This window comes from Bufo gargarizans, chromosome 8 (genome assembly GCF_014858855.1).
Source record: "Bufo gargarizans isolate SCDJY-AF-19 chromosome 8, ASM1485885v1, whole genome shotgun sequence".
NCBI classification, from domain to species: Eukaryota; Metazoa; Chordata; class Amphibia; order Anura; family Bufonidae; genus Bufo; species Bufo gargarizans.
This window is the reverse complement of record NC_058087.1, coordinates 44,594,811-44,610,001: the sequence shown is the minus strand read 5'-3', so window position 1 is coordinate 44,610,001 and position 15,191 is coordinate 44,594,811. Positions and strand designations below refer to the sequence as shown.

Sequence of the window (15,191 nt, the reverse complement as noted above, 5' to 3'; positions counted from 1 at the left end):
CTGCAGATTGCACCATCAACACGGTAAATGGTGAAATCTGTGCATTTAAAATTTGCACTGTCAAGTTATGCACAGATTCCTTTGTGGATTTTTTTCCCACAGCTGGTGATGTAATATGATGTGGATTTTTGGCAACAAAGAAAATCTGCAGTATATGTGCAACATTTGAGCATACCCTGATGGTGATTTATTAAAGTAGGTGCAGCATTCAATGCATTGTTATGAAACCGAGCTGCAGATTGCCTACATAGTCATAGAATAGAACAGTAAGATTCTTTCTGCCTACAGTCACCACTAGAGGGAGCCTCGGAGCTTACCGCATACTGTAAGCTTTCAAGCTCCCCCTAAAGGCAGCTGCAAGCAGTCAGAATTCTGTCTTTGAATGTTATTTCTATGGAGGGATTCAGAGCTCTGTATCAGAAAATGAAAGCCCTATTATAAAAATATATTAATCAAAAGCAGGATGCTCAATATAAGACCTCTTGCATATGACCGTATGGCTTTTCAGTATTTTGCAGTCGGCAAAAAACAGATCCGCAAAAAGTACGGATGACGTCCGTGTGCAATCCGTTTTTTGCAGAACGGAACAGCTGGCTTCTGATAGAACAGTACTATCCTTGTCCGTTATGCGGACAATAATAGGACATGTTCTATCTTTGAACGGAAATACGGAAATGGAAGGCATACGGAGTACCTTCCGTTTTTTTTGCGGATCCATTGAAATAAATGCGTTCGTATACGGAGCGCCAAAAACGGAACGTAAACGAAAAAAAAAACGTTCATGTGCAAGAGGCCTAAAGGGTAATAAAAGTTGGACAATCACTTAAGGCTACATGCACACAAATGTTGTTTGTTTCCGTGTCCGTTCTGTTTTTTTTGCGGATAGGATGCGGACCTATTCATTTCAATGGGTCTGCGGTATGTCCGTTCCGTTGCCCCGCAAAAAAAATTGTGCATGTCCTATTTTTTTCTAGTTTGCGGACAAGGATAGGCATTATTACAATGGTTCCGCAAAAAAAACTTTTGCCATACGGAACGTCATCCTTTTTTTTGCGGATCTGCAATTTGCGGACCGCAAAACGCATACGGTCCTGTGCATGTAGCCTTAGGGTACTTTCACACTAGTGGCAGGACGGATCCGACAGGCTGTTCACCCTGTCAGATCCGTCCTGTCGCTATTTCGCCGAACCGCCGCTCCGTTCCCACTCTGCGCGGTGAGACTAAAAAGTCAGACATGCAGTACTTTTAGTCCGGCGGCCTCTCGCCGTGCACTGCTGTGCTGCACCGGAGCTCCGCCCCGTCCCCATTATAGTCAACGGGGACGGAGCAGTGGTCCGGCAGCACGGCGAAATAGCAGCAGGACGGGTCCGACAGGATGAACAGCCTGTCGGATCCGTCCTGCCACTAGTGTGAAAGTAGCCTTAACGCTGGGTTCACACCTGAGCGTTTTACAGCGCGTTCCTACGCGCTGTAAAACGCACAACAGGCAAGAACCAATGATTCCCTATGGGAATGGTTCACACCTGGGCGTTTTACAGCGCGTACGATCGCGCTGTAAAACGCCCGACGCTCAAACAAGTACAGGAGCTTTTTTTGGCGCGTTTGGGCCATAGACTCTTTGGACAACACTGCTGTCAATCACCCAAACGCGCGTCAAACGCGCGTTTACTATTACAATAAACGCGCATAAAAACGCGCGACAAAATCGCGCATAAAAACGCGCGTTTGCGATACGCCTAGGTGTGAACCCAGCGTAATCAGTTCTCAGGGAGTCTGTTTATTTTCCTTTTAGAAACCTCCTTGAGAGTGCTGTTACACACAGCGTTTTAGGAAAAATTCTTGTTTTTTCGTGGGATTTTTCCTGGCAAAGAGTGACATGCCAGAGGTTAACTGTAACCTAATAGGGAATTATGAAATGCAGTGCAAGCATTGCTTTGTTGTGTTTTTTCTCACTTTTGAGTGCAGCATTCTCCAGGTGTGGCATTTGTTTCAGACTTTTCCCATAGAATTCTAGGGAAAAAACATGCAAAAAATGTGACACACAAAAAAGGCCACAAAAATGCTGGATTTTTTTTTTTTTTACATAAAAATGTTGTGGCCAGATGTTACATGCTGGCCAATATTACCAAAAATCCTAAATCCCTTTTTTATAGTGGCATTTTAAGACAATTTGCATTTTTTTAATCGCAGCGCGCTCTGGGAGTGCCATTGAATCACACTTTTCCCCAAATAAAGGCAATCAAAAAACACATACGTTTCAAAACAGTTTTTATAAGGCCTCTTTCACACGGGCGTCCCGGGTGCATTGCGGGAAACCCGCGTGAGTGCACACACAATTTCAGTCAGTTTTGATTGCGTTGCGTTGTTCAGTTTTTATCGTGCGTGTGCAATGTGATTTGCACGCGCTTGATAAAAAAACTGAATGTGGTACCCAGACCCGAACTTCTTCACTGAAGTTCGGGTTTGGGTTCGGTGTTGTGTAGATGTTATTATTTTCCCTTATAACATGGTTATAAGAGAAAATAATAGTATTTTTAATACAGGATGCTTCGTAAAATGTTGCTTGAGGGGTTAATAAATAAAAACAATTAACTCTCCTCATCCTGTTCGCGCAGCCGGCATCATCTTCTTGCTTCTTCTTTCAGGACCTGCCAAAGGACCTTTGATGTATTCGTGCTCACCACGTGGATCTTCTATCTTCATTCAGCAGGACCTGCGCTGACGTCACTGCGCTCACCACGTGGTGAGCCCGGTGACGTCAGCGCAGGTCCTGCTGAATGATTACGTCATCAAAGGTCCTTTTGCAGGTCCTGAAAGAAGAAGAAAGAAGACTGTGCCGGCTGCGCGATCAAGTGGATGAGGTGAGTTAATTGTTTTTATTTTTTAACCCCTCAAGCCACATTTTACTAAGCATTCTGTATTAAGAAAGCTATTATTTTCCCTTTATAACCATGTTATAAGGGAAAATAATAACGATCGGGTCCCCATCCCGATCGTCTCCTAGCAACCATGCGTGAAAATCGCATTGCATCCACACTTGCTTGCGGATGCTATGCGATTTTCACGCAGACCCATTCATTTCTATGGGGCCTGCGTTGCTTGAAAAACCCAGAATATAGAACATGCTGCAATTTTCACGCAACGCACAAGTGATGGGTGAAAATCGCCGCTCATCTGCACAGCCCCATTGCAGTGAATGGGTCCAGATTCAGTGCGGGTGCAATGCGTTCACCTCATGCATTGCACCCACACGGAATTCTCGCCCGTGTGAAAGGGGCCTAAGCCAAGAAGAGGCCAATAAAAATATGTAGTGTAGCAGCCCAAATACGCAACTTGAAAAGCCAAAAAAGCATGTCCAAGGAGGAAAGGGGGCTGCCTGTGAAAGCGAGGTGGACCGGATAAGGGGGGATGACTCCCCGCATGCATCGATGCGCCCCAATAAGGGCGGGTTTGCACTTGCATTAGGGTATTCCTTTATAGGTTCCGTTATAACAGAGTTATGTAATGTAACAGAATTCTCGGACGGAATGGAAAATGGAAGCCTATAAGAGGCATTCTGTTTTGATCCATCATAATGGTCTATGGGCAGCATAGGGGATCCGTCTGGTTTCCGTTATGCAGGACGGAAAACAAAGTCCTAACTCCAGCAAGTACATTGGATGCGCTTCACCAAAACCAGTTTCTGAAAGAGCGCAGCTGGGCCAGTGGTGACATGTAGATAGTTTGATAGGCCTGTTCTGATGACAGGTTCCCTTTAATTGCAAGACCTGACCTTATTACTACAAGTCAAGTTCCTGCATCCTAGCATCTGCTACATCACTGTTATGTGGCCTTCAGGTATCAGCAGCGATATCCTGTTCCTCAAAATATTAGCCCCCGTCTCGTAACACTTACTACGGCGCTAGGCACCATCTGTTCTCGAGATTTAGATATTCTGTCAGACATAATGCTATTTAATTCTCTACCAAATTGGCAAATCTTCATTGGGGGAGACAATTTAATCAGATAATCTCTGCTTGCAGGTCGTGTGTTCACGGCAGAGGAGCACTTCTGCTGCAGCAGTAGCCGAAATCACTCGGCGCCAAGATTGTTTAGCGAAGGTCTAACAAAAACAGACTGGCGCTCGGCACTTTAAAGGGAAATATTACCGTAAGCCGAGGTTCTGCCTAAGGCCTCATGCACACAGCCGTAGTGCGGCCGTTCCGCGCATTGGGGACCGCAATTTGCACGGGCAACGTCCGTGCGGCGGCCAGGACGGATCGCGACCCATTCAACTTGAATGGGTCCGTGATCCGTCCGCACCGCAAAAAAATAGAACATGTTCTATTTTCTTGCGGTGCGGAGGCACGGACAGAAGCACTCTGTAGTGCTTCCGTGGGGTTCCGTGCCTCCATTCCGTGCCGCAGCTTCGGATTGTGGACCCATTCAATTGAATGGGTGGAGCACACAGCGGGTGCCCGCATATTGCGGACCCGCTGTTTGCGGGCTGCAGTACAGCCGCGGCCGGACAACAGCTGTGTGCATGAGGCCTGAGTCAGTCTTGGCACATCTGTCTGATGTAGACCGTAAACAGGATTAGGGCAGGATTTATCTGCTTGAAGCTAATTGTGCTCGCAGTTTTTAAACGTTCCTCTTTTATTATTATAATTATTATTATATATAATTTTTTTGAAATTCTGCATGAAAAATAAGCCTCCCCGATAAATCTCCGCCGGCTTATATTATGTGGAGATTTACACCGCACTTGGATTTGAAGCAGTGGGGGGATCCGAGCACATTATACTGTAGAATGACTTATCTAATCTTCTAATAATTAGGAATATTAAATTCTGTTTGAATGCAACTCACACCGGGTGAAGCCTGTGGGAGCACGTAGCCCATACAGTGGAACACACACATTTGTCAATAGTAAATTCACAGCGTCCGTACTAATAGGGGACATTTATTTGACATAATTTGCTTTTTCCTGGAACAGATTTTTATTTTTTTTTCTCGGTCCTCGACGGACTGGAAATAGATTGTTTGAGGCAAATTGCTTTATTCCAGCATTGTCCTAGAAAAAAAAAAAAAAAGGTGTAAAGGGTCAGATTTATCAAGGCTATGGCCGCATGTAGCCGGTCCAGTGTTGATCGTCTGCGGCAGAAAATTCAAAGCATGTTGGACCGAAATCCACAGTGGCAAAGTCTGAGCCAGGTTTACGGCTCATGCACACGGCCTTAAGTTTTTTTTGCTGTCTGCAAATCGCAGATCCGCAAAACACGGCCATTCATTTTTAAACTTTTGTAGAAATGTCCTATCCTTGTCCACAAAATCTTTTTTGCGGGGCCACAGAATGGACGCGCGGATGCGGGCCGCACATGGTGTGCTGTCCACATCTTTTATGACCCTAATGAAATTAAGGAGTCCGCATCCGTTCCTCAAAAAACGCGGATCGGATGCAGACAGAAACTATGGCTGTGTGCATGAGCCCTTAATTAGGATTTTTCCGCAGACTCTCCTTCCTGCAGAGGGTAAATGAAATTTGGTAAAATCTTATCCACTTCACTGCTACTGTAAGGGGGTGTTCACAGATTTTACAGCGCAATAAATCCACTGTGAGAACGTCCCCTTTAAGGCTTGTTCACATGAACGTGCCGTGTTTTGCGGTCCGCAAATTGCGGATCCGCAAAACACGGATGCCGCCCGTGTGCCTTCCGCAGTTAGCGGAACGGAACAGGAGGCCCATTATAGAAATGCCTATTCTTGTCTGCAAAACGGACAAGAATAGGACATGCCTCATAATTTTTGCGGGTCCACGGAACGGAGAAACGGATGCGAACAGCACACGGAGTACTGTCCGCATCTTTTGCGGCCCCATTGAAGTTAATGGCAAAAAATGCGGCTTGGATGCGGATCAAAACCACGGTCGTGTGAATGAGCCCTAAGGGCTCATGCACACAACCGTATGGCGTTTTCAGTGTTTTGCGGGCTGTTTTTAACGGAACCGTTTTTCTGTTTTTTGTTTCAGTAGTGTTTCCGGTACAGTTCCGTTTTTCAGTTCCGTTTTTTTTTTCTTTATGGCATATACAGTATACAATAATTACATAGGAAAAATTGGGCTGGGCATAACATTTTCAATAGATGATTCTGCAAAAACGGAACGGATACGAAAGACATACGGAGTACATTTCCGTTTTTTTTGGCGGACCCATTGACTTTAATAGAGCCACGGAACCTGATTTGCCCGCAATAATAGGACATGTTCTATCTTTCAACGGAACGGAAATACGGAAACGGACTGCACACGGAGTAAGGCAGAATGCATCAGTTTGGCTGCGTTTCGTCTCCATTCCGCTCTGGAAGCGGACAAAAAAAAGCTGCTTGCAGTGTTTTAGTGTCCGCCTGACGATCCGGAGCCAAACGGATCCGTCCTAACTTACAATTTAAGTCAATGGGGACGGATCCGTTTTCACTGATACAATATGGTGCAATTGAAAACTGATCCGTCCCCCGTTGACTTTCAATGGTGTTCAGGACGGATCCATTTTGACTTTGTTCATGATAATGCAAATGGATCATACAATACAAGTGTTTGCATTATCTGTGCAGATACAAGACAGATCCGCACCAAACGCATATGTGAAAGTAGCCTTACGTAGTCCCAGCTTGACATACACGAAATGGCAGGAGATGCTGATTCAGCCAATCACTGGCCGCAACAGTGACTCTGCTCAGTTATTGGCAAGGGATTTACTGAAGGCTATTACTGCATTGGGATCATAACCACTTGTTCTAATACCCATGATGCATTTGTGCCCACTAGTCCTGTTATGATAGGACATCGTGTAGTGCACTGGAGCAGGGGTATTTTGAATTCTGGACACTTGTGGACATTTGCCTGTTTTCCATATGCAAAGTAATCAATTCCTTACTAGGGTTGTCACAATACCAAAATTACCAAAATTTCGATTCGGTTTCGATGCCATAAAAAAAGTATTGCGTTACTTGATATAATTTGATGCCACAAAAAAAAACAACAAAAAAAAACAAAACACGTGCATTCCACATATGGAACGTGCGGCCCATAATCAAACAGTCCTATCCTATTTTTTGGGGTGACAAGATGACTAAAAAATTGCGAATTGTGCGTTTTTTTTATTTATTTATATTTTTCTGTTACGGCGTTCACCGCATAGGAGAGATTTTTTTATATTTTAATAGTTTAGACTTTTCGGACGTAATGATAGGTAATATGTTTATTTATGTATTTATATACGTTATATGTAAAATTTGGAAAGGGGGGATTTAAAACTTAATACTTTGGTGTTTTTTAAAAATTATTATTTATTTTTTGACTTTTTATTTACTAACTATTAGCCCCCTTGTCCTATTCACCCTAATGGTGATCTATTTGGGTGAATAGGATTTCACACTCTCCCTGCTGCCCTGTGCTTTGTGCAGCAGGGAGCTTACCATGGACGGCTTCAGTAGCATCCTGGCTGCCATGGTAACCGATCAGAGCCCCGCGATTACACTGCTAGGGCTCCAATCAACTGCCACTGCCACCAATGAGGAGGAGGGAACTCTGTGGCCACTGCCACAAATGTTTTTAATACTAGGCATGGGGGGATTGGGGTGGTGCGCACTGCGCCACCAGTGTTTTTAATACTGGGGGAAGGGAAAGGGGCGCACTGAGCCACCAATGAACTAACTTTTTAATACAAATACAGTTACAAATATAACCGGCACTCGACCTCTATGACAAGGTGCTGCGATCCGCGGCAGTTAACCCCTCAGGTGCGGCCTTGTCATAGAGGTTGGGTGCTGGCTATATGATTCTGCAGCAGCACCCGCCTCCTGTATTTGAATTAATTGTCGAGTTATCCTCATTGGTGGGGCAGTGGCCACAGCCCCTCCCCTCCTCTTCCCCTATGTCTTCTCATTGGTGGCAGCAGCGGCACAGTGGGGTGGAAAGGAGGGACTCCTTCTCCCCTGTGCGGCTGAGGGAACATGGCGCACGCTAGGAGCAGCGCGTGCCATGTTCTCTGATACTAGGCTGCACAGTAGCACAGCCTAGTATCGGTAAAAGGCAAATCCCGGTATCGAATCGCTACGGTACAAAAGTATCGATTGAGTATCGATAATTCAATACCCAGTGCAACCCTATTCCTTACATTATTTCACTTTAAAGGGTTAACTTGCACTGACATGCTGTTGAAGAAAAGTATGTTTTGGAGGGAAAAAGCCAGACTTGTTTGCCACCAAAACCAGACAGACTGACCTATTGACTGTCTGGTTTAGCTCTGTTATCATGTCTGAAGACTTGTTTTTGTCTGGAAAAACTGCTGTGTCATTGCCATTAAGTATTATTGAAGCTCTAATCTAAGTCTATGAGAGACGGAAAGTGTAACATTGTATTTGTTTGTGCTGAGTTTCTCCACTCCACCCCTCCCACTAGAAGATTCTAGTTCAGCTAGAAACTGTATATAAGGAGAGCAGTCATAGCCGCTAGTGTTCTGCAGTTAGGGAACAGTGCTTGGAAAAGGAGACTCTGCCAGACTACTTGAGTGACCAGAAGAAGACGCTGAGACAGGGATACTCTGTGACAGACCCTGGATCAGCAGCCTTTGGCCAGGGTACCAGCCTTCTGGGAGAGAGAAGCACAGCTAGCTCAGGATTTTCCTCAGCATCAAACTCTTCTTCTGCCAGGGAGGAGAGTGGAGAAGCACACACTGGTTTACTGTAGACCCTGACTCTCTGGACTTAATTACTATTGGTGTGCACCACTTCTTACCATCCCTTCCGGAAAGCAGCAACACATGTTGACACCTCGACAGTGTCCGGGGAACCCAGCGTAGCGTTGGGGCCACCCCAAATTCAGCCATTGCAATTGTACCGAGGGGAGCCTGTCCAGGTGACAAAGGGGTTGTCCCACAGTGGGCATTTATCACCTCTCAACAGGTGATGTATCTCCATTCATTGTCTTCGCGGCTGACTAAAACAACCACCTACATCGGTCATGCATTGAGGAAAAACGGGGTCTTAGGTTGATAATTGTTTATTGTTAGACAACACTTTTAAAGGGGTGTCCTATAAAAAATATTCTAAATTTTTCAAACTAGCACCTGGATCTGAATACTTTTGTAATTGCATGTAATTAAACACTTAGTACAGCCGCTGAGTTCTTCACTTATATCTATCTGTATAGCGCCTCCTGCTGTTTGCTCTTTTTTTTAAATTATTTTTCCAGCTTAGGGTGCATTCACACGACCGTATAAAATTTTGCGGAACGGGTGCGGACCCATTCTTTTCAATGGGGACGCAAAACATGTAGACAGCACACCGTATGCTGTGCGCATCCGTTGTTCCGTTCCACGGCCCCGCAAAAATTATGGAGCACGTCTCCTTCTCCCTGGCTGTGACGCTCTCCGCTGTGATTGGATCGCGGCGCAGCCAGGGAGAAGGAGATGCCCATTGAGAAACCCTGGTGTTTCCTCCTCCCTGTACCGATGCTCAGTATTAGGCCTCATGCACACGACCGTTGTTGTGTTCCGTTCCGCAAAATGGGGTTCCGTTGTTCCGTGATCCGTTTTTGTTTCCGTGTGTCTTCCTTTATTTTTGGAGGATCACCAGACATGAAGGAAATAAAAAAAAAAGTCTAAGTCAAGTTTGCCATGCAAATAATAGGAAAAAAACGGACGCGGACGCGGATGACAATCTTGTTTGCCTCCGTGTTTTTTCACGGACCCATTGACTTGAATGGGTCCCGAACCGTTTTCCGTGAAAAAAATAGTACAGGTTATATTTTTTTGACAGGCTGGAACCACGGATCACAGACGCAGATGACAAACGGTGCATTAGCCGAGTTTTCAACTTACTCATTGAAAGTCAATGGGTCCACAGAAAATCATGAAAAACGGAACAACGGACACGGAATGAAACAACGGTCGTGGGCATGAGGCCTTAACATACTGAGCAGGAAAACTGCAGGGGGCACAGCGGAGTGCAGGAGCGATATTTAAAAAAATCAGGCAGGGTGGCAGCCTCAGCAGGGGGTACCCCCCAGGTAAAGGTATTTTATCTCAATTAATAAAAAAACATGAAAGGTCCTATTTAAGTTGCAGAAAGCATATACTTTACTAGTATAGTTTTACAAAGCAGCAGGATTTCTCCACTTCTTGGGCTTTTCTGTTTGCGATAAAGACGCCTAATGATGGGGAAGCAGCTTCTAATAAAGCCATCATTGTGTCTCCAAGGTAACAAACATTAGGAACTATCAGATTCATTTGGAGTGAGAGTCCGTGTATTTTACAGTGAGCTTTTGCACAGCATGATATTCATAATTGGCGGTATTTAAATAATAAAAGTGAACCCTACTCTTAATCCATTCCCTCTCTGTGACTGCAGCCCGTACGCAGCGATTACCGGCCATGTGACATTACTCGGAGAAGCTCGTCTTCCTCGTTGCCATTATTCTCTTTTAACTGGACCACTAGACCCGTCCAAGCTAATTTGATATCAATGTGATATGACAAAACAGTAGCAAAAGTTAATTTAGTTCACAGTAAGAAGTCACCGGATTAAATAACACTGTTCAGTCTTTTAGAAAAGTTTATTGCTACCAGATGGGAGGAAGATTTTTTCCATTACTGATTAGTTGTGCTCCTGTGGGGGTCTGGAGAAATAATAACTGTGTATTAAATTTGGCCTTCTAAATAGCAAGTGAAGACATAGCTGTACGTTAGTCTTATTAATTAGCTCTCTAGATGGCGGTTTATATTTGCATAAGTTTCAGGATTAGATTGGAGCCTGTAATAGAGAAATTGAATTTGGACTGACGCGATTTAGCTAAATTCTACTTACCGCTATGTGACTGATTACTGCCCCATGTTGTGATTTTGCCATGTGGTACTCCTCAGGGGGTTCTATGCTGTTTATTAGAACAATGGTTTATTATTTTAAGATATCCACAAACAGATTTTTCCCTGTTGATTTGCAGGATTATAGTCACATTTTGTTAGGAGGAGATAACCTCACACCGTCCGAACCTTACATTTTTCTAACTATGTGGGTCATTTATTAAGACCGCCATTTTTGCTTCCTTGCTGTCCTACATTTAGACCATTTTCTAGAACCCTTCCCCGCCCACTTTTTTAGACCTGTCGTGACCGGGGAAAAGTCGCAGATTGCGGCACGGGTTATTTACGCCACAATCTGAAATACGGCCAATATAGGCGTATTGGTGATTATAAATGACCCCCTATTGCTCTATTTCAAAAAAGGGCTAAAACAGGTTATGAAATATTCTATTAAAGGTGTTGTCCCATATCTGCATTTCTTGGTCGACATGGGAATAACCTCAGTAAGCGCCAGCCGGGGGAGGCAATGGAAATGGCTGAGCAGCCTTCACTTGGGAGTTATGGAAACAGCAAGCTTACTGCATATTGACGAGTAAGTTAAACACCGCTGAAATCAGCGTTTCTGTGACTACTTTATACAGACCTAGCGGCAGATTCCATTTAAATGCGCCCTATCCCTAAAGTTTTAAATATATATTTATTTTATTTTTTTGCTGCAAAGAAGTTAATTACAGTTATCTTTAGTATTACTGATCAGTCCAAAAAATGTTCTAGTCCATAGTGAATAATAATAATAATTTATTATAATTATTATTATTTATTAAAGCACCATTCATTCCATGGCGCTGTACATATGATAAGGAGTGCACATACATAATACAAAACAACTGCAATAAGCATGAACAACACAAGTTACAGAAGGAGAGAGGACCCCTACAATGTAGAAGGGATAGGGGAAGCATACTGAGGGTGAGGGTAAAGCTGGTCACGGCGATATAGTGGCAGCAGGGTTACTGAAAGTTGTAGGCTTGTCTGAAGAGGTATTTTTTTATTTTTTAAGGTTTCCACTGAAGGCGACAGTCTGATATACTGGGATAGAGAGTTCCAGAGTACGGGGGATTTACTTTTGGGAAGAGGTGATAAGATGATAAGAGAAGGAGGTCTTGTGAGGATCGGAGATTACATGTGGGGATGTATCAGGAAAACAGTTCAGCGATGTATGGAGGGGACAGATTATGGACGCCTAATATGTATTTTAAACTGACTGGGCAATGGAGTGATTGGCAGAGGGGAGAGACAGAGGAGTAACGGGGTGGGAGGGGATGGATTAGTCAAGGATGAGAATAGATTGAGGGGTGCGAGGGTGCTAGATGAGAGGATGTTACAGTAGTCTAGGTGGGAGATAGTGAGGGCATGTACAAGCATTTTTGCAGACACCTGGTTCAGGAATGTGCATTTCCGAGAGATATTTCTGAGTTGGAGGCGACAGAAGGTGGAAAGGGCCTGGATGTGCGGTTTGAAGGATGGAGCACAATCTTGATGATTAATTTATATCATATTTATGGCTATACATACAGTACAGACCAAAAGTTTGGACACACCTTCTCATTCAAAGAGTTTTCTTTATTTTCATGACTATGAAAATTGTAGATTCACACTATAGGCATCAAAACTATGAATTAACACATGTGGAACTATATACATAACAAAAAAAGTGTGAAACAACTGAAAATGTCTTATTCTAGGTTCTTCAAAGTAGCCACCTTTTAATTTGATTACTGCTTTGCACACTCTTGGCATTCTCTTGATGAGCTTCAAGAGGTAGTCACCTGAAATGGTTTTCACTTCACAGGTGTGCCCTGTCAGGTTTAATAAGTGGGATTTCTTGCCTTATAAATGGGGTTGGGACCATCAGTTGCGTTGTGGAGAAGTCAGGTGGATACACAGCTGATAGTCCTACTGAATAGACTGTTAGAATTTGTATTATGGCAAGAAAAAAGCAGCTAAGTAAAGAAAAACGAGTGGCCATCATTACTTTAAGAAATAAAGGTCAGTCAGTCAGAAAAATTGGGAAAACTTTGAAAGTGTCCCCAAGTGCAGTCACAAAAACCATCAAGCGCTACAAAGAAACTGGCTCACATGCGGACCACCCCAGGAAAGGAAGACCAAGAGTCACCTCTGCTGCGGAGGATAAGTTCATCCGAGTCACCAGCCTCAGAAATCGCAGGTTAACAGCAGCTCAGATTAGAGACCAGGTCAATGCCACACAGAGTTCTAGCAGCAGACACATCTCTAGAACAACTGTTAAGAGGAGACTGTGTGAATCAGGCCTTCATGGTAGACTATCTCCTAGGAAACCACTGCTAAGGACAGGCAACAAGCAGAAGAGACTTGTTTGGGCTAAAGAACACAAGGAATGGACATTAGACCAGTGGAAATCTGTGCTTTGGTCTGATGAGTCCAAATTTGAGATCTTTGGTTCCAACCACCGTGTCTTTGTGCGACACAGAAAAGGTGAACGGATGGACTCTACATGCCTGGTTCCCACCGTGAAGCATGGAGGAGGATGTGTGATGGTGTGGGGGTGCTTTGCTGGTGACACTGTTGGGGATTTATTCAAAATTGAAGGCATACTGAACCAGCATGGCTACCACAGCATCTTGCAGCGGCATGCTATTCCATCCGGTTTGCGTTTAGTTGGACCATCATTTATTTTTCAACAGGACAATGACCCCAAACACACCTCCAGGCTGTGTAAGTGCTATTTGACCATGAAGGAGAGTGATGGGGTGCTGCGCCAGATGACCTGGCCTCCACAGTCACCGGACCTGAACCCAATCAAGATGGTTTGGGGTGAGCTGGACCGCAGAGTGAAGGCAAAAGGGCCAACAAGTGCTAAGCATCTCTGGGAACTCCTTCAAGACTGTTGGAAGACCATTTCAGGTGACTACCTCTTGAAGCTCATCAAGGGAATGCCAAGAGTGTGCAAAGCAGCAATCAAAGCAAAAGGTGGCTACTTTGAAGAACCTAGAATATGACATATTTTCAGTTGTTTCACACTTTTTTGTTATGTATATAATTCCACATGTGTTAATTCATAGTTTTGATGCCTTCAGTGTGAATCTACAATTTTCAGTCATGAAAATAAAGAAAACTCTTTGAATGAGAAGTTGTGTCCAAACTTTTGGTCTGTACTGTATGTGAGCACCCTGCATAATTATTGAGTTCAGGTGTTTTAGTGATGCCCATTACAAAGAGATGCATAAAATCAAGCACAAAGTCATGCAGTTCTCCATAGACAAACATTAGTCGTGGTCACTATACAATGGACAGAGATGTTTAGTTCCGACTCAGGAGCTACTGTGGATCAGCTGATCGTCAGGGGTGGTCTGAGGATAGGCCTTCACTTGTAAACACCAGAAATACCTAAATTAAACTCTGAGTCTTGATTGACAGGTAGGTGACAGAGGTGGGGGAACGGAGCCTCTAGAAGCAGGAGAAATGCCCCCCCCCCCGCTCCTAAAGGCTAATTTGCATATTATAAAAGTTAGGTTTATGGAGTAATGGGGGCATAGATAAAAGTAGGGATAGGCTAGTTAGGTTCAGCTTTAGCACATCGCTAATGTCAGACAGTTTCATTTAGGTATTTCTGGTGACAGAAACCCTTTAAAGCTCCTGGTTTTAGAATGGAATGTTCAATAAGCGCATATAAGTTTGAGGGTCAGATGTCTACATACTTCTTCTCATATATTATATCTCCAGCTCTGAAAACCTCCAGGAAAATTGACATGCATGTGTATGAAATTAGCAGCTCATTTCCTAAGCAGAACGTTTAAAAGTTTTTCATTTTAGGTTTATAGCTCTTTTTAATTAACGTATCAGACTTTATTAGCTGGAAGCTACACATTAGTCACATCTAACCCACAGGACCAAAGTAGATTTCTTCTTACATTTGTATCTTTGTTTCAAAATCTTTTCAGTACGCTGTTTTATAAAATATTTCCTATATGCTTTCTCCAACACAGGGAGCTCGAAAGTCCAACCACAACCTAAAGAAGAATCCATTGAACTGAAGGACATATTTTCTGTGAAACTGAAGAGACGCAGATTGGCAGGGCAGGATAAAGGTGGAACCCTGCTGGGCATCACAATCTTTCTCTGTATCAGAAAGGGACATAAGCTAAAAGATAACGCCATCGACTTTCATAATTTAAGTGAAGACTACTGTGATATTTGGTACCGGCAATTAAAGGAAATATTGAATGGTAAGTTAACTTTAGATATGTTTTATTACAGGGTTTTCACTAGATACTGTCAAAGATTTCTTCATGTAAAGTTGAAGCCTCTTACGGT

The 15,191-nt window shown here is 43.7% G+C and overlaps 1 protein-coding gene across 1 annotated transcript in view; it reads left to right on the top strand.

Annotated features, from left to right (window-relative positions):
* CERKL (ceramide kinase like) overlaps window positions 1–15,191 on the top strand; it is a 160,097-nt gene that overhangs the window by 30,983 nt on the left and 113,923 nt on the right. The window contains exon 2 of the mRNA XM_044302594.1: window positions 14,864–15,103. Coding sequence (XP_044158529.1) covers window positions 14,864–15,103 — 240 coding nt within the window. The remainder of the gene's footprint in view (window positions 1–14,863; window positions 15,104–15,191) is intronic.